This window comes from Leuresthes tenuis, unplaced genomic scaffold (genome assembly GCF_036924035.1).
Source record: "Leuresthes tenuis unplaced genomic scaffold, fLeuTen1.0.hap1 SCAF_13, whole genome shotgun sequence".
NCBI classification, from domain to species: domain Eukaryota; kingdom Metazoa; phylum Chordata; class Actinopteri; order Atheriniformes; family Atherinopsidae; genus Leuresthes; species Leuresthes tenuis.
Window position 1 is genome coordinate 482,192 of NW_027325367.1, and position 16,902 is coordinate 499,093.

At 52.1% G+C, this 16,902-nt stretch overlaps 1 protein-coding gene across 1 annotated transcript; it reads left to right on the forward strand.

Annotated features, from left to right (window-relative positions):
* The first annotated feature begins 1,154 nt into the window (after window positions 1-1,154).
* On the forward strand, window positions 1,155-6,110 carry bub1ba (BUB1 mitotic checkpoint serine/threonine kinase Ba). Its single transcript, XM_072362876.1, has 7 exons — window positions 1,155-1,170; window positions 1,333-1,427; window positions 2,091-2,243; window positions 2,329-2,456; window positions 2,529-2,682; window positions 2,778-2,893; window positions 5,972-6,110. Exons 1-7 carry the CDS (start codon window positions 1,155-1,157, stop codon window positions 6,087-6,089), a joined length of 780 nt encoding a protein of 259 aa, XP_072218977.1. The 3' UTR covers window positions 6,090-6,110.
* Window positions 6,111-16,902: the final 10,792 nt, after the last annotated feature.

Sequence of the window (16,902 nt, forward strand, 5' to 3'; positions counted from 1 at the left end):
AGGCTGAGTTAAACAGGCTGTTTAACAGGCTGATAAACAGGCTGTTTAACAGGCTGATAAACAGGCTGTTAAACAGGCTGAGTTAAACAGGCTGAGTTAAACAGGCTGAGTTAAACAGGCCGAGTTAAACAGGCTGTTAAACAGGCTGAGTTAAACAGGCTGAGTTAAACAGGCTGATAAACAGGCTGTTAAACAGGCTGTTAAACAGGCTGAGTTAAACAGGCTGAGTTAAACAGGCTGAGTTAAACAGGCTGAGTTAAACAGGCTGAGTTAAACAGGCTGAGTTAAACAGGCTGAGTTAAACAGGCCGAGTTAAACAGGCCGAGTTAAACAGGCCGAGTTAAACAGGCCGAGTTAAACAGGCTGATAAACAGGCTGAGTTAAACAGGCTGTTTAACAGGCTGATAAACAGGCTGTTTAACAGGCTGATAAACAGGCTGTTAAACAGGCTGAGTTAAACAGGCTGAGTTAAACAGGCTGTTAAACAGGCTGTTAAACAGGCTGATAAACAGGCTGTTAAACAGGCTGAGTTAAACAGGCTGAGTTAAACAGGCTGAGTTAAACAGGCTGTTAAACAGGCTGATAAACAGGCTGATAAACAGGCTGATAAACAGGCTGGGTTAAACAGGCTGAGTTAAACAGGCTGTTAAACAGGCTGAGTTAAACAGGCTGAGTTAAACAGGCTGAGTTAAACAGGCTGAGTTAAACAGGCTGAGTTAAACAGGCTGAGTTAAACAGGCTGAGTTAAACAGGCTGTTAAACAGGCTGAGTTAAACAGGCAGAGAGCCGCTGAGCTTAAACCAACAGGCATTCAGACCAAAGTCAGACGTCTCAGTCAGAGCTCAGAGCTCTGAAACACAGGAGAAAGCCTGCAGGTCATAGATGAGTCAGAACTATTCTATCAGATCATTAAAAACCTTCTGCTGATGTGGGAGATGTTTAGCCGGTATCTGTGTTCCCATTGGTGGAGGTTTTCCACCACTCATAAAAACATGAAAGAATGGCAGCTAGAGCCCACGTTTCAGTGATATATATATATATATATATATATATATCGATAATAAATATGTCGATAATTTGCTTTGTTTCTGATTTTCTATCATAAAGCAAAGAGAAAAACTGAGGCAAGCTGCTGAAAGTTTGGAAAGATAAAGATGAGGGGGCTGGGCAGTGATGGAAGGCTGAAATACGTCAGAAACACACAACCTGCTTTCATTTTACAGGGAAACAGCAGCTGAGTTTTAGGAAACTTTGAGGCTCTGATGAAGGGTTCCTGAGTAGATCAATAAGTCTCTGCTCTGCATCTGATTTTCTGTTTGTTTCCTCCAACAGGAGCCGCCGGGTTTCACATCTACTCCAGAGTTTTGCACCGAGGAAGTTTCTCCGTCTTTAGAGGAGCTTCAGAGAAGGACTTCGTCTTCATCAAGGTGGGGGGGGGGGGGGGGGGGGGGGGGGGGGGTCTCTGCAGGTAACGCTGCTTTGTTTAAAGATGGCTGGGGGGGGTGACTGCTTTGTTTAAAGATGGCTGGGGGGGGCTGACTGCTTTGTTTAAAGATGGCTGGGGGGGGCTGACTGCTTTGTTTAAAGATGGCTGGGGGGGGTGACTGCTTTGTTTAAAGATGCTGGGGGGGGCTGACTGCTTTGTTTAAAGATGCTGGGGGGGGCTGACTGCTTTGTTTAAAGATGGCTGGGGAGGGCTGACTGCTTTGTTTAAAGATGGCTGGGGGGGGCTGACTGCTTTGTTTAAAGATGGCTGGGGGGGGGGCTGACTGCTTTGTTTAAAGATGGCTGGGGGGGGGGCTGACTGCTTTGTTTAAAGATGGCTGGGGGGGGCTGACTGCTTTGTTTAAAGATGGCTGGGGGGGGGGCTGACTGCTTTGTTTAAAGATGGCTGGGGGGGGCTGACTGCTTTGTTTAAAGATGGCTGGGGGGGCTGACTGCTTTGTTTAAAGATGCTGGGGGGGGGCTGACTGCTTTGTTTAAAGATGGCTGGGGGGGGGGCTGACTGCTTTGTTTAAAGATGCTGGGGGGGGCTGACTGCTTTGTTTAAAGATGCTGGGGGGGCTGACTGCTTTGTTTACCTGCTGCAGGTGGACAGCTGCACCGCCCCCTGGGACTTTCACCAGTTTAACCGCCTGAAGAAGAACTCGCCAGCTGCTGACAGGCTTCCCCTGATCAGCTGTTTCCTGTTTGAGGACGGCAGCATCACGGTCTACACCCCCCCGGCAGCCCAGCTGTTCACGGTGAGTGGCCCCCTGCTCTGTCTGTGGACCTTTAGCTTGTGAATAAAGATGGATGCAGCGTCCTGATGACCTGCCGTGTTTCCAGGAGCTGGCGGACTGCGAGCTGGCGGCCGGTTTCAGGGCCATCGGCCTGCTGCAGCTGGTTTCTGAGCTGCACTCCTGCAGGCTGCTGCATGCAGCGCTGCACCCCAGCATCCTCGCCTGCTGTCACATGTAGGTCAGCACTGGGGGGGCAGGGGGGTGCACACCCTCAGGCTTTAACCCAAGGTTCTGTCGTCCCTGCAGAGGGTTCCAGGCGTCTAACTGGGTCTTCCCTGTGGACTGGTCCCACTCGGTGGACTTGGACCTCCAACAGGACATCACCTCAGTCCAGCAGCTGCCATCAGCTCAAACCTACGTCAGTCTGGGTCTCCTGGAGCCAACTGCCCCCCCACACCTGGTACAACCTGTTGCTCACGAGCCTTATTATCATTATTAATGGCCTTATTATCTGGGATTGATGGATTCTGATCTTCCACCATCTCCAACTGTCAGGTGGACCTCGTGGGTGTGGCTGAAACTGTCCATCTTCTTCTGACCAAAAGCAGGATGGTCCCAGTGAGAGGCGCCAAGGGCTGGACTGCAGAGCGGTTCAGTGGAGACGAGCCGTGGTATAACCGAGTTAATTTAGTCTGTTTAACCGGGTTAATTTAGTCTGTTAAACCGGGTTTATTTAGTCTGTTTAACCGGGTTTATTTAGTCTGTTAAACCGGGTTTATTTAGTCTGTTTAACCGGGTTTATTTAGTCTGTTAAACCGGGTTAATTTAGTCTGTTAAACCGGGTTTAGTCTGTTTAACCGGGTTTATTTAGTATGTTTAACCGGGTTAATTTAGTCTGTTTAACCGGGTTAATTTAGTCTGTTAAACCGGGTTTAGTCTGTTTAACCGGGTTTATTTAGTATGTTTAACCGGGTTTATTTAGTCTGTTAAACCGGGTTTATTTAGTCTGTTTAACCGGGTTTATTTAGTCTGTTAAACCGGGTTAATTTAGTCTGTTTAACCGGGTTTATTTAGTCTGTTAAACCGGGTTAATTTAGTCTGTTTAACCGGGTTTATTTAGTCTGTTTAACCGGCTTTATTTAGTCTGTTTAACTGGGTTTATTTAGTCTGTTAAACCGGGTTAATTTAGTCTGCTAAACCGGGTTTGTTTAGTCTGTTTAACCGGGTTTAGTCTGTTTAACCGGGTTTATTTAGTCTGCTAAACCGGGTTTAGTCTGTTTAACCGGGTTTATTTAGTCTGTTAAACCGGGTTTATTCAGTCTATTAAACCGGGTTTATTTAGTCTGTTAAACCGGGTTTAGTCTGTTTAACCGGGTTTATTTAGTCTGTTTAACCGGGTTTATTTAGTCTGTTAAACCGGGTTTATTTAGTCTGTTTAACCGGGTTTATTTAGTCTGTTAAACCGGGTTTATTTAGTCTGTTTAACTGGGTTTATTTAGTCTGTTTAACTGGGTTTATTTAGTCTGTTAAACCAGGTTTATTTAGTCTGTTTAACCGGGTTTAGTCTGTTTAACCGGGTTTATTTAGTCTGTTAAACCGGGTTTAGTCTGTTTAACCGGGTTTATTTAGTCTGTTAAACCGGGTTTATTTAGTCTGTTAAACTGGGTTAATTTAGTCTGTTAAACCGGGTTTATTTAGTCTGTTAAACCGGGTTTATTTAGTCTGTTTAACCGGGTTTATTTAGTCTGTTTAACCGGGTTTATTTAGTCTGTTAAACCGGGTTTATTTAGTCTGTTTAACCGGGTTTATTCAGTCTGTTAAACCGGGTTTAGTCTGTTTAACCGGGTTTATTTAGTCTGTTTAACCGGGTTTAGTCTGTTTAACCGGGTTTATTTAGTCTGTTAAACCGGGTTAATTTAGTCTGTTTAACCGGGTTTATTTAGTCTGCTAAACCGGGTTTATTTAGTCTGTTAAACCGGGTTTAGTCTGTTTAACCGGGTTTATTTAGTCTGTTAAACTGGGTTTAGTCTGTTTAACCGGGTTTATTTAGTCTGTTAAACCGGGTTTATTTAGTCTGTTTAACCGGGTTTATTCAGTCTGTTTAATCGGGTTTATTTAGTCTGCTAAACCGGGTTAATTTAGTCTGTTAAACCGGGTTTATTTAGTCTGTTTAACCGGGTTTATTTAGTCTGTTTAACCGGGTTTATTTAGTCTGTTAAACCGGGTTAATTTAGTCTGTTAAACCGGGTTTATTTAGTCTGTTTAACCGGGTTTATTTAGTCTGTTAAACCGGGTTTAGTCTGTTTAACCGGGTTTATTTAGTCTGTTAAACCGGGTTTAGTCTGTTTAACCGGGTTTATTTAGTCTGTTAAACCGGGTTTATTTAGTCTGTTTAACCGGGTTTATTCAGTCTGTTTAATCGGGTTTATTTAGTCTGCTAAACCGGGTTAATTTAGTCTGTTTAACTGGGTTTATTTAGTCTGTTTAACCGGGTTTATTTAGTCTGTTAAACCGGGTTTAGTCTGTTTAACCGGGTTTATTTAGTTTGTTAAACTGGGTTTATTTAGTCTGTTTAACCGGGTTTATTTAGTCTGTTTAACCGGGTTTATTTATTCTGTTAAACCGGGTTTAGTCTGTTTAACCGGGTTTATTTAGTCTGTTAAACCGGGTTTATTTAGTCTGTTAAACCGGGTTAATTTAGTCTGTTAAACCGGGTTTATTTAGTCTGTTTAACCGGGTTTATTTAGTCTGTTTAACCGGGTTTATTTAGTCTGTTTAACCGGGTTTATTTAGTCTGTTTAACCGGGTTTATTCAGTCTGTTTAACCGGGTTTATTCAGTCTGTTAAACTGGGTTTATTTAGTCTGTTTAACCTGGGTTTATTTAGTCTGTTAAACCGGGTTTAGTCTGTTTAACCGGGTTTAGTCTGTTTAACCGGGTTTATTTAGTCTGTTAAACCGGGTTTGTTTAGTCTGTTTAACCGGGTTTATTTAGTCTGTTAAACTGGGTTTATTTAGTCTGTTTAACCGGGTTTATTTAGTCTGTTAAACCGGGTTTATTTAGTCTGTTAAACCGGGTTTAGTCTGTTTAACCGGGTTTAGTCTGTTTAACCGGGTTTATTTAGTCTGTTAAACCGGGTTTATTCAGTCTGTTTAACCGGGTTTATTTAGTCTGTTTAACCGGGTTTATTTAGTCTGTTTAACCGGGTTTATTCAGTCTGTTAAACCGGGTTTATTCAGTCTGTTAAACCGGGTTTATTTAGTCTGTTTAACCGGGTTTATTTAGTCTGTTTAACCGGGTTTATTTAGTCTGTTTAATCTGTTTTTTTAGTCTGTTAAACCGGGTTTTACCTGTTTAATCTGGTTTATTTAGTCTGTTAAACTGGGTTTTACCTGTTTAATCTGGTTTATTCAGTCTGTTAAACCGGGTTTTACCTGTTTAATCTGGTTTATTCAGTCTGTTAAACCGAGTTTTACCTGTTTAATCTGGTTTATTCAGTCTGTTAAACCGTGTTTTACCTGTTTAATCTGGTTTATTTAGTCGGTTAAACCGGGTTTTACCTGTTTAATCTGGTTTATTCAGTCTGTTAAACTGGGTTTAGTCCGTTTAACCGGGTTTATTCAGTCTGTTAAACCGGGTTTTACCTGTTTAATCTGGTTTATTCAGTCTGTTAAACCGGGTTTTACCTGTTTAATCTGGTTTATTTAATCCTAAAGTGAACCCTGAATAAGACCCTGTGCTCTCCTGCAGCGACATCTACACCAGGATGTGGAGGAGCTTCTTCCACTCGCTGCTGAACGCTGCCGGACGCTCGTCGCTGTCGGTCCTGTCGGAGCTGAAGGAGCAGCTTTCTTCACTTTTTCTCTGAAATGTTCAATTCAGTATTTTTGTCTTTATATCTGTGTTCTGTTATTCTGTCAAAACATTTAGAACAACACCACTTTATTTAAATATTCCCGTTCTGCTTTTTTCTCTGATCTGTCTTCGAAGAAAATAAAGATATAAAATAAAGTGTAAACCCATCAGAACCTGGACCCATTGTCCTTATTTGGACTCATGGGGGATATTAAACGGACCAAACAGAGCAGAGCAGCAGCTGTCGATATGCTGACTGACCGATGAGAGAGGTGTCGTCAGCAGCTTCACAAAGAGTCCACAGAGGACCATAGAGGTCCGGTTCTGATGGTCTCAGTGTCCGAGGGGAACTGTCCAGCCTCAGCTGCTGGCTCCTGCGGTCAGGAAGCTGCAGAACCACTTCCAGGTTACAGGTGGCACGTTTGGAGCAGGTTCTGAGGGACGATGCAGTTGGGTTTGGGTTTAGCTGAGCTGAGGTCCAGACTGGATCAGCACATGAGACCCGGGACGATCCAGATGCTGCAGAGACGCCATGTTTCTCACGCTGAAAAAAAATGACGACATAAATTTCTCTGGCGTGCTGCTATCGCTATGGAAACGGCAGGAAACAAGTCTGAGCAGAGCAGTCATTCATAACAACAACAACTAATAATACTATTAATGACCCCCCCCCCCCCCCCCCCCCATTAGATCACATAAAGATCTGTAACGTTAGATGTGTTCAACGTTAATTTATTTTAGGTTTTATTCGCTGCACCTGAACTGAAGTTCTGACTTCAGCCAGCAGAGGGCGCTCAAGCACCTGCCTTAAAAAAGGACTCTTCCACTCAAAATAAAGGACCTGGCCTTTAATAAAGTTCAAGAGTTCACCTGGTTACAGAAGGGTAGTTAAAGCTGGGGGAGTAACGCTGGTGGAGTAAAGCTGGGGGAGTAAAGGTGGGGGAGTAAAGGTGGGGGAGTAAAGCTGGGGGAGTAAAAGTGGGGGAGTGAAGGTGGGGGAGTAAAGGTGGTGGAGTAAAGCTGTTGGAGTGAAGGTGGGGGAGTAAAGGTGGGGGAGTAAAGCTGGGGGAGTAAAGGTGGGGGAGTAAAGCTGGGGGAGTAAAGGTGGGGGAGTAAAGGTGGGGGAGTAAAGCTGGGGGAGTAAAAGTGGGGGAGTGAAGGTGGGGGAGTAAAGGTGGTGGAGTAAAGCTGTTGGAGTGAAGGTGGGGGAGTAAAGGTGGGGGAGTAAAGCTGGGGGAGTAAAGGTGGGGGAGTAAAGCTGGGGGAGTAAAGGTGGGGGAGTAAAGCTGGGGGAGTAAAGGTGGGGGAGTAAAGGTGGGGGAGTAAAGCTGGGGGAGTAAAGGTGGGGGAGTAAAGCTGGTGGAGTAAAGCTGGTGGAGTAAAGGTGGGGGAGTAAAGGTGGGGGAGTGAAGGTGGGGGAGTAAAGGTGGGGGAGTAAAGCTGGGGGAGTAAAGGTGGGGGAGTAAAGCTGGGGGAGTGAAGGTGGGGGAGTAAAGGTGGGGGAGTAAAGCTGGGGGAGTAAAGGTGGGGGAGTAAAGGTGGGGGAGTGAAGGTGGGGGAGTAAAGGTGGGGGAGTGAAGGTGGGGGAGTAAAGCTGGGGGAGTAAAGGTGGGGGAGTAAAGCTGGTGGAGTAAAGCTGGTGGAGTAAAGTTGGGGGAGTAAAGGTGGGGGAGTAAAGGTGGTGGAGTAAAGGTGGTGGAGTAAAGCTGGTGGAGTAAAGGTGGGGGAGTAAAGGTGGGGGAGTAAAGGTGGGGGAGTAAAGCTGGGGGAGTGAAGGTGGGGGAGTAAAGGTGGGGGAGTAAAGCTGGGGGAGTAAAGGTGGGGGAGTAAAGGTGGGGGAGTGAAGGTGGGGGAGTAAAGGTGGGGGAGTGAAGGTGGGGGAGTAAAGCTGGGGGAGTAAAGTTGGGGGAGTAAAGGTGGGGGAGTAAAGGTGGGGGAGTAAAGGTGGGGGAGTGAAGGTGGGGGAGTAAAGCTGGGGGAGTAAAGGTGGGGGAGTAAAGCTGGTGGAGTAAAGCTGGTGGAGTAAAGGTGGGGGAGTAAAGGTGGGGGAGTAAAGGTGGGGGAGTGAAGGTGGGGGAGTAAAGCTGGGGGAGTAAAGGTGGGGGAGTAAAGCTGGTGGAGTAAAGCTGGTGGAGTAAAGGTGGGGGAGTAAAGGTGGGGGAGTAAAGGTGGTGGAGTAAAGGTGGTGGAGTAAAGCTGGTGGAGTAAAGGTGGGGGAGTAAAGGTGGGGGAGTAAAGCTGGTGGAGTAAAGGTGGGGGAGTAAAGGTGGTGGAGTAAAGCTGGTGGAGTAAAGCTGGTGGAGTAAAGGTGGGGGAGTAAAGGTGGGGGAGTAAAGGTGGGGGAGTGAAGGTGGGGGAGTAAAGCTGGGGGAGTAAAGGTGGGGGAGTAAAGCTGGTGGAGTAAAGCTGGTGGAGTAAAGGTGGGGGAGTAAAGGTGGGGGAGTAAAGCTGGTGGAGTAAAGCTGGTGGAGTAAAGGTGGGGGAGTAAAGGTGGGGGAGTAAAGGTGGGGGAGTGAAGGTGGGGGAGTAAAGCTGGGGGAGTAAAGGTGGGGGAGTAAAGCTGGTGGAGTAAAGCTGGTGGAGTAAAGGTGGGGGAGTAAAGGTGGGGGAGTAAAGCTGGTGGAGTAAAGGTGGGGGAGTAAAGGTGGTGGAGTAAAGGTGGTGGAGTAAAGGTGGGGGAGTAAAGGTGGTGGAGTAAAGGTGGTGGAGTAAAGGTGGGGGAGTGAAGGTGGGGGAGTAAAGTTGGGGGAGTAAAGGTGGGGGAGTAAAGGTGGTGGAGTAAAGGTGGGGGAGTAAAGGTGGGGGAGTAAAGCTGGGGGAGTGAAGGTGGGGGAGTAAAGGTGGGGGAGTAAAGCTGGGGGAGTAAAGGTGGGGGAGTAAAGGTGGGGGAGTGAAGGTGGGGGAGTAAAGGTGGGGGAGTGAAGGTGGGGGAGTAAAGCTGGGGGAGTAAAGTTGGGGGAGTAAAGGTGGGGGAGTAAAGGTGGGGGAGTAAAGGTGGGGGAGTGAAGGTGGGGGAGTAAAGCTGGGGGAGTAAAGGTGGGGGAGTAAAGCTGGTGGAGTAAAGCTGGTGGAGTAAAGGTGGGGGAGTAAAGGTGGGGGAGTAAAGGTGGGGGAGTAAAGGTGGGGGAGTAAAGGTGGGGGAGTGAAGGTGGGGGAGTAAAGGTGGGGGAGTGAAGGTGGGGGAGTAAAGCTGGGGGAGTAAAGTTGGGGGAGTAAAGGTGGGGGAGTAAAGGTGGGGGAGTAAAGGTGGGGGAGTGAAGGTGGGGGAGTAAAGCTGGGGGAGTAAAGGTGGGGGAGTAAAGCTGGTGGAGTAAAGCTGGTGGAGTAAAGGTGGGGGAGTAAAGGTGGGGGAGTAAAGGTGGGGGAGTGAAGGTGGGGGAGTAAAGCTGGGGGAGTAAAGGTGGGGGAGTAAAGCTGGTGGAGTAAAGCTGGTGGAGTAAAGGTGGGGGAGTAAAGGTGGGGGAGTAAAGGTGGTGGAGTAAAGGTGGTGGAGTAAAGCTGGTGGAGTAAAGGTGGGGGAGTAAAGGTGGGGGAGTAAAGCTGGTGGAGTAAAGGTGGGGGAGTAAAGGTGGTGGAGTAAAGCTGGTGGAGTAAAGCTGGTGGAGTAAAGGTGGGGGAGTAAAGGTGGGGGAGTAAAGGTGGGGGAGTGAAGGTGGGGGAGTAAAGCTGGGGGAGTAAAGGTGGGGGAGTAAAGCTGGTGGAGTAAAGCTGGTGGAGTAAAGGTGGGGGAGTAAAGGTGGGGGAGTAAAGCTGGTGGAGTAAAGCTGGTGGAGTAAAGGTGGGGGAGTAAAGGTGGGGGAGTAAAGGTGGGGGAGTGAAGGTGGGGGAGTAAAGCTGGGGGAGTAAAGGTGGGGGAGTAAAGCTGGTGGAGTAAAGCTGGTGGAGTAAAGGTGGGGGAGTAAAGGTGGGGGAGTAAAGCTGGTGGAGTAAAGGTGGGGGAGTAAAGGTGGGGGAGTAAAGGTGGTGGAGTAAAGGTGGTGGAGTAAAGGTGGGGGAGTGAAGGTGGGGGAGTAAAGGTGGGGGAGTAAAGCTGGGGGAGTAAAGGTGGGGGAGTACAGGTGGGGGAGTAAAGGTGGGGGAGTAAAGGTGGGGGAGTAAGGGTGGGGGAGTAAAGCTGGGGGAGTAAAGGTGGGGGAGTACAGGTGGGGGAGTGAAGGTGGGGGAGTAAAGGTGGGGGAGTAAAGGTGGGGGAGTAAGGGTGGGGGAGTAAAGGTGGGGGAGTAAAGCTGGGGGAGTAAGGGTGGGGGAGTAAAGGTGGGGGAGTGAAGCTGGGGGAGTAAAGGTGGGGGAGTAAAGGTGGTGGAGTAAAGGTGGGGGAGTAAAGGTGGGGGAGTAAAGGTGGTGGAGTAAAGGTGGGGGAGTAAAGGTGGTGGAGTAAAGGTGGGGGAGTAAAGGTGGGGGAGTAAAGGTGGTGGAGTAAAGGTGGGGGAGTAAAGCTGGGGGAGTAAAGCTGGTGGAGTAAAGGTGGGGGAGTAAAGGTGGGGGAGTAAAGCTGGTGGAGTAAAGGTGGGGGAGTAAAGGTGGGGGAGTAAAGCTGGTGGAGTAAAGGTGGGGGAGTAAAGGTGGGGGAGTAAAGGTGGTGGAGTAAAGGTGGGGGAGTAAAGGTGGGGGAGTAAAGGTGGGGGAGTGAAGGTGGGGGAGTAAAGCTGGGGGAGTAAAGTTGGGGGAGTAAAGGTGGGGGAGTAAAGCTGGGGGAGTAAAGTTGGGGGAGTAAAGGTGGGGGAGTAAAGGTGGTGGAGTAAAGGTGGGGGAGTAAAGCTGGTGGAGTAAAGGTGGGGGAGTAAAGCTGGTGGAGTAAAGGTGGGGGAGTGAAGGTGGGGGAGTAAAGCTGGTGGAGTAAAGGTGGGGGAGTAAAGGTGGGGGAGTAAAGGTGGTGGAGTAAAGCTGGTGGAGTAAAGGTGGGGGAGTAAAGGTGGGGGAGTAAAGGTGGGGGAGTAAAGGTGGGGGAGTGAAGGTGGGGGAGTAAAGCTGGGGGAGTAAAGTTGGGGGAGTAAAGGTGGGGAGTAAAGGTGGTGGAGTAAAGGTGGGGGAGTAAAGCTGGTGGAGCAAAGGTGGGGGAGTAAAGCTGGTGGAGTAAAGGTGGGGGAGTGAAGGTGGGGGAGTAAAGCTGGTGGAGTAAAGCTGGGGGAGTAAAGGTGGGGGAGTGAAGGTGGGGGAGTAAAGCTGGGGGAGTAAAGCTGGTGGAGTAAAGGTGGGGGAGTGAAGGTGGGGGAGTAAAGCTGGGGGAGTAAAGCTGGTGGAGTAAAGCTGGTGGAGTAAAGGTGGGGGAGTAAAGGTGGTGGAGTAAAGGTGGGGGAGTAAAGCTGGTGGAGTAAAGGTGGGGGAGTAAAGGTGGGGGAGTAAAGCTGGGGGAGTAAAGCTGGTGGAGTAAAGCTGGTGGAGTAAAGGTGGTGGAGTAAAGGTGGGGGAGTGAAGGTGGGGGAGTAAAGGTGGGGGAGTAAAGCTGGGGGAGTAAAGGTGGGGGAGTACAGGTGGGGGAGTAAAGGTGGGGGAGTAAAGGTGGGGGAGTAAGGGTGGGGGAGTAAAGCTGGGGGAGTAAAGGTGGGGGAGTACAGGTGGGGGAGTGAAGGTGGGGGAGTAAAGGTGGGGGAGTAAAGGTGGGGGAGTGAAGGTGGGGGAGTAAGGGTGGGGGAGTAAAGCTGGGGGAGTAAGGGTGGGGGAGTAAAGGTGGGGGAGTGAAGCTGGGGGAGTAAAGGTGGGGGAGTAAAGCTGGGGGAGTAAGGGTGGGGGAGTAAAGCTGGGGGAGTAAAGGTGGGGGAGTAAAGCTGGGGGAGTGAAGGTGGGGGAGTAAAGGTGGGGGAGTAAAGGTGGGGGAGTAAAGGTGGGGGAGTGAAGCTGGGGGAGTAAAGGTGGGGGAGTAAAGCTGGGGGAGTAAAGGTGGGGGAGTAAAGCTGGGGGAGTAAAGGTGGGGGAGTAAAGCTGGGGGAGTAAGGGTGGGGGAGTAAAGGTGGGGGAGTAAAGGTGGGGGAGTAAAGCTGGGGGAGTAAAGCTGGGGGAGTGAAGGTGGGGGAGTAAGGGTGGGGGAGTAAAGCTGGGGGAGTAAAGGTGGGGGAGTAAAGCTGGGGGAGTAAAGCTGGGGGAGTAAGGGTGGGGGAGTAAAGGTGGGGGAGTAAAGGTGGGGGAGTAAAGCTGGGGGAGTAAAGGTGGGGGAGTAAAGCTGGGGGAGTAAGGGTGGGGGAGTAAAGCTGGGGGAGTAAAGGTGGGGGAGTAAAGCTGGGGGAGTGAAGGTGGGGGAGTAAAGGTGGGGGAGTAAAGGTGGGGGAGTAAAGGTGGGGGAGTGAAGCTGGGGGAGTAAAGGTGGGGGAGTAAAGGTGGGGGAGTAAAGCTGGGGGAGTAAAGGTGGGGGAGTAAAGCTGGGGGAGTAAGGGTGGGGGAGTAAAGGTGGGGGAGTAAAGGTGGGGGAGTAAAGGTGGGGGAGTAAAGCTGGGGGAGTGAAGGTGGGGGAGTAAAGCTGGGGGAGTGAAGGTGGGGGAGTGAAGGTGGGGGAGTGAAGGTGGGGGAGTAAAGCTGGGGGAGTAAAGCTGGGGGAGTAAAGGTGGGGGAGTAAAGGTGGGGGAGTGAAGGTGGGGGAGTAAAGCTGGGGGAGTAAGGGTGGGGGAGTAAAGCTGGGGGAGTAAAGGTGGGGGAGTAAAGCTGGGGGAGTAAAGGTGGGGGAGTGAAGGTGGGGGAGTAAAGCTGGGGGAGTGAAGGTGGGGGAGTAAAGCTGGGGGAGTAAAGCTGGGGGAGTGAAGGTGGGGGAGTAAAGGTGGGGGAGTAAAGGTGGGGGAGTAAAGCTGGGGGAGTGAAGGTGGGGGAGTAAAGCTGGGGGAGTGAAGGTGGGGGAGTAAAGGTGGGGGAGTAAAGGTGGGGGAGTAAAGCTGGGGGAGTGAAGGTGGGGGAGTAAAGCTGGGGGAGTGAAGGTGGGGGAGTAAAGCTGGGGGAGTGAAGGTGGGGGAGTAAAGCTGGGGGAGTGAAGGTGGGGGAGTAAAGGTGGGGGAGTAAAGGTGGGGGAGTAAAGCTGGGGGAGTAAGGGTGGGGGAGTAAAGCTGGGGGAGTAAAGGTGGGGGAGTAAAGCTGGGGGAGTAAAGGTGGGGGAGTGAAGGTGGGGGAGTAAAGCTGGGGGAGTGAAGGTGGGGGAGTAAAGCTGGGGGAGTGAAGCTGGGGGAGTAAGGGTGGGGGAGTAAAGGTGGGGGAGTAAAGGTGGGGGAGTGAAGGTGGGGGAGTAAAGCTGGGGGAGTAAGGGTGGGGGAGTAAGGGTGGGGGAGTAAGGGTGGGGGAGTGAAGCTGGGGGAGTAAAGGTGGGGGAGTAAGGGTGGGGGAGTAAAGGTGGGGGAGTAAAGCTGGGGGAGTAAAGGTGGGGGAGTGAAGGTGGGGGAGTGAAGCTGGGGGAGTAAGGGTGGGGGAGTAAAGGTGGGGGAGTAAAGGTGGGGGAGTGAAGGTGGGGGAGTAAAGCTGGGGGAGTAAGGGTGGGGGAGTGAAGGTGGGGGAGTGAAGCTGGGGGAGTAAGGGTGGGGGAGTAAAGGTGGGGGAGTAAAGGTGGGGGAGTGAAGGTGGGGGAGTAAAGCTGGGGGAGTAAGGGTGGGGGAGTAAGGGTGGGGGAGTAAGGGTGGGGGAGTAAAGGTGGGGGAGTAAAGGTGGGGGAGTAAAGCTGGGGGAGTAAAGGTGGGGGAGTAAGGGTGGGGGAGTGAAGGTGGGGGAGTGAAGGTGGGGGAGTAAAGCTGGGGGAGTAAGGGTGGGGGAGTAAGGGTGGGGGAGTAAGGGTGGGGGAGTGAAGGTGGGGGAGTAAAGGTGGGGGAGTAAAGCTGGGGGAGTAAGGGTGGGGGAGTAAGGGTGGGGGAGTAAGGGTGGGGGAGTAAAGGTGGGGGAGTAAAGGTGGGGGAGTAAAGCTGGGGGAGTAAAGGTGGGGGAGTAAGGGTGGGGGAGTAAGGGTGGGGGAGTAAAGGTGGGGGAGTAAAGGTGGGGGAGTGAAGGTGGGGGAGTAAAGCTGGGGGAGTAAGGGTGGGGGAGTGAAGGTGGGGGAGTGAAGCTGGGGGAGTAAGGGTGGGGGAGTAAAGGTGGGGGAGTAAAGGTGGGGGAGTGAAGGTGGGGGAGTAAAGCTGGGGGAGTAAGGGTGGGGGAGTAAGGGTGGGGGAGTAAGGGTGGGGGAGTAAAGGTGGGGGAGTAAAGGTGGGGGAGTAAAGGTGGGGGAGTGAAGCTGGGGGAGTAAGGGTGGGGGAGTAAAGCTGGGGGAGTAAGGGTGGGGGAGTAAGGGTGGGGGAGTAAGGGTGGGGGAGTAAAGGTGGGGGAGTAAAGCTGGGGGAGTAAAGGTGGGGGAGTAAGGGTGGGGGAGTGAAGGTGGGGGAGTAAGGGTGGGGGAGTGAAGGTGGGGGAGTAAAGGTGGGGGAGTAAAGGTGGGGGAGTAAAGCTGGGGGAGTAAAGCTGGGGGAGTAAAGGTGGGGGAGTAAGGGTGGGGGAGTGAAGGTGGGGGAGTGAAGGTGGGGGAGTGAAGCTGGTGGAGTAAAGCTGGTGGAGTAAAGCTGGGGGAGTAAAGCTGGGGGAGTAAGGGTGGGGGAGTAAGGGTGGGGGAGTAAGGGTGGGGGAGTAAAGGTGGGGGAGTGAAGGTGGGGGAGTAAAGCTGGTGGAGTAAAGCTGGTGGAGTAAAGCTGGGGGAGTAAAGCTGGGGGAGTAAAGCTGGGGGAGTAAGGGTGGGGGAGTAAGGGTGGGGGAGTGAAGGTGGGGGAGTGAAGGTGGGGGAGTGAAGCTGGTGGAGTAAAGCTGGGGGAGTAAAGCTGGGGGAGTAAAGCTGGGGGAGTAAGGGTGGGGGAGTAAGGGTGGGGGAGTGAAGGTGGGGGAGTGAAGGTGGGGGAGTGAAGCTGGTGGAGTAAAGCTGGGGGAGTAAAGCTGGGGGAGTAAGGGTGGGGGAGTAAGGGTGGGGGAGTAAGGGTGGGGGAGTGAAGGTGGGGGAGTGAAGGTGGGGGAGTAAAGCTGGTGGAGTAAAGCTGGTGGAGTAAAGCTGGTGGAGTAAAGCTGGGGGAGTAAGGGTGGGGGAGTAAGGGTGGGGGAGTAAGGGTGGGGGAGTGAAGGTGGGGGAGTGAAGGTGGGGGAGTAAAGCTGGTGGAGTAAAGCTGGGGGAGTAAAGCTGGGGGAGTAAGGGTGGGGGAGTAAGGGTGGGGGAGTAAGGGTGGGGGAGTGAAGGTGGGGGAGTGAAGGTGGGGGAGTAAAGCTGGTGGAGTAAAGCTGGTGGAGTAAAGCTGGTGGAGTAAAGCTGGGGGAGTAAAGCTGGGGGAGTAAGGGTGGGGGAGTAAGGGTGGGGGAGTAAGGGTGGGGGAGTGAAGGTGGGGGAGTGAAGGTGGGGGAGTGAAGCTGGTGGAGTAAAGCTGGTGGAGTAAAGCTGGGGGAGTAAAGCTGGGGGAGTAAGGGTGGGGGAGTAAGGGTGGGGGAGTAAGGGTGGGGGAGTAAGGGTGGGGGAGTAAGGGTGGGGGAGTGAAGGTGGGGGAGTGAAGGTGGGGGAGTGAAGCTGGTGGAGTAAAGCTGGGGGAGTAAAGCTGGGGGAGTAAGGGTGGGGGAGTAAGGGTGGGGGAGTAAGGGTGGGGGAGTGAAGGTGGGGGAGTGAAGGTGGGGGAGTGAAGCTGGTGGAGTAAAGCTGGGGGAGTAAAGCTGGGGGAGTAAGGGTGGGGGAGTAAGGGTGGGGGAGTAAGGGTGGGGGAGTGAAGGTGGGGGGAGTAAAGCTGGTGGAGTAAAGCTGGTGGAGTAAAGCTGGGGGAGTAAAGCTGGGGGAGTAAGGGTGGGGGAGTAAGGGTGGGGGAGTAAGGGTGGGGGAGTGAAGGTGGGGGAGTGAAGGTGGGGGAGTGAAGCTGGTGGAGTAAAGCTGGTGGAGTAAAGCTGGGGGAGTAAAGCTGGGGGAGTAAGGGTGGGGGAGTAAGGGTGGGGGAGTAAGGGTGGGGGAGTAAAGGTGGGGGAGTGAAGGTGGGGGAGTAAAGCTGGGGGAGTAAGGGTGGGGGAGTAAGGGTGGGGGAGTAAGGGTGGGGGAGTAAAGGTGGGGGAGTAAAGGTGGGGGAGTAAAGGTGGGGGAGTGAAGCTGGGGGAGTAAGGGTGGGGGAGTAAAGCTGGGGGAGTAAGGGTGGGGGAGTAAGGGTGGGGGAGTAAGGGTGGGGGAGTAAGGGTGGGGGAGTAAAGCTGGGGGAGTAAAGGTGGGGGAGTAAGGGTGGGGGAGTGAAGGTGGGGGAGTAAGGGTGGGGGAGTGAAGGTGGGGGAGTGAAGCTGGGGGAGTAAGGGTGGGGGAGTAAAGGTGGGGGAGTAAAGGTGGGGGAGTAAAGCTGGGGGAGTAAAGCTGGGGGAGTAAAGGTGGGGGAGTAAGGGTGGGGGAGTGAAGGTGGGGGAGTAAGGGTGGGTGAGTGAAGGTGGGGGAGTGAAGCTGGGGGAGTAAGGGTGGGGGAGTAAAGGTGGGGGAGTAAAGGTGGGGGAGTAAAGGTGGGGGAGTAAAGCTGGGGGAGTAAAGCTGGGGGAGTAAAGGTGGGGGAGTAAAGCTGGGGGAGTGAAGGTGGGGGAGTAAAGGTGGGGGAGTAAAGCTGGGGGAGTAAAGGTGGGGGAGTAAGGGTGGGGGAGTGAAGGTGGGGGAGTAAGGGTGGGGGAGTGAAGGTGGGGGAGTGAAGCTGGGGGAGTAAGGGTGGGGGAGTAAAGGTGGGGGAGTAAAGGTGGGGGAGTAAAGGTGGGGGAGTAAAGCTGGGGGAGTAAAGCTGGGGGAGTAAAGGTGTGGGAGTAAGGGTGGGGGAGTGAAGGTGGGGGAGTAAGGGTGGGGGAGTGAAGGTGGGGGAGTGAAGCTGGGGGAGTAAGGGTGGGGGAGTAAAGGTGGGGGAGTAAAGGTGGGG

Bases quoted from the DNA above. Each gene is read 5' to 3' on its own strand.
- bub1ba (XM_072362876.1), top strand. The intron at 2,244-2,328 runs GTGAGTGGCCCC...CCGTGTTTCCAG, and splicing joins CGGCAGCCCAGCTGTTCACG to GAGCTGGCGGACTGCGAGCT. The intron at 2,894-5,971 runs GTATAACCGAGT...GCTCTCCTGCAG, and splicing joins TTCAGTGGAGACGAGCCGTG to CGACATCTACACCAGGATGT.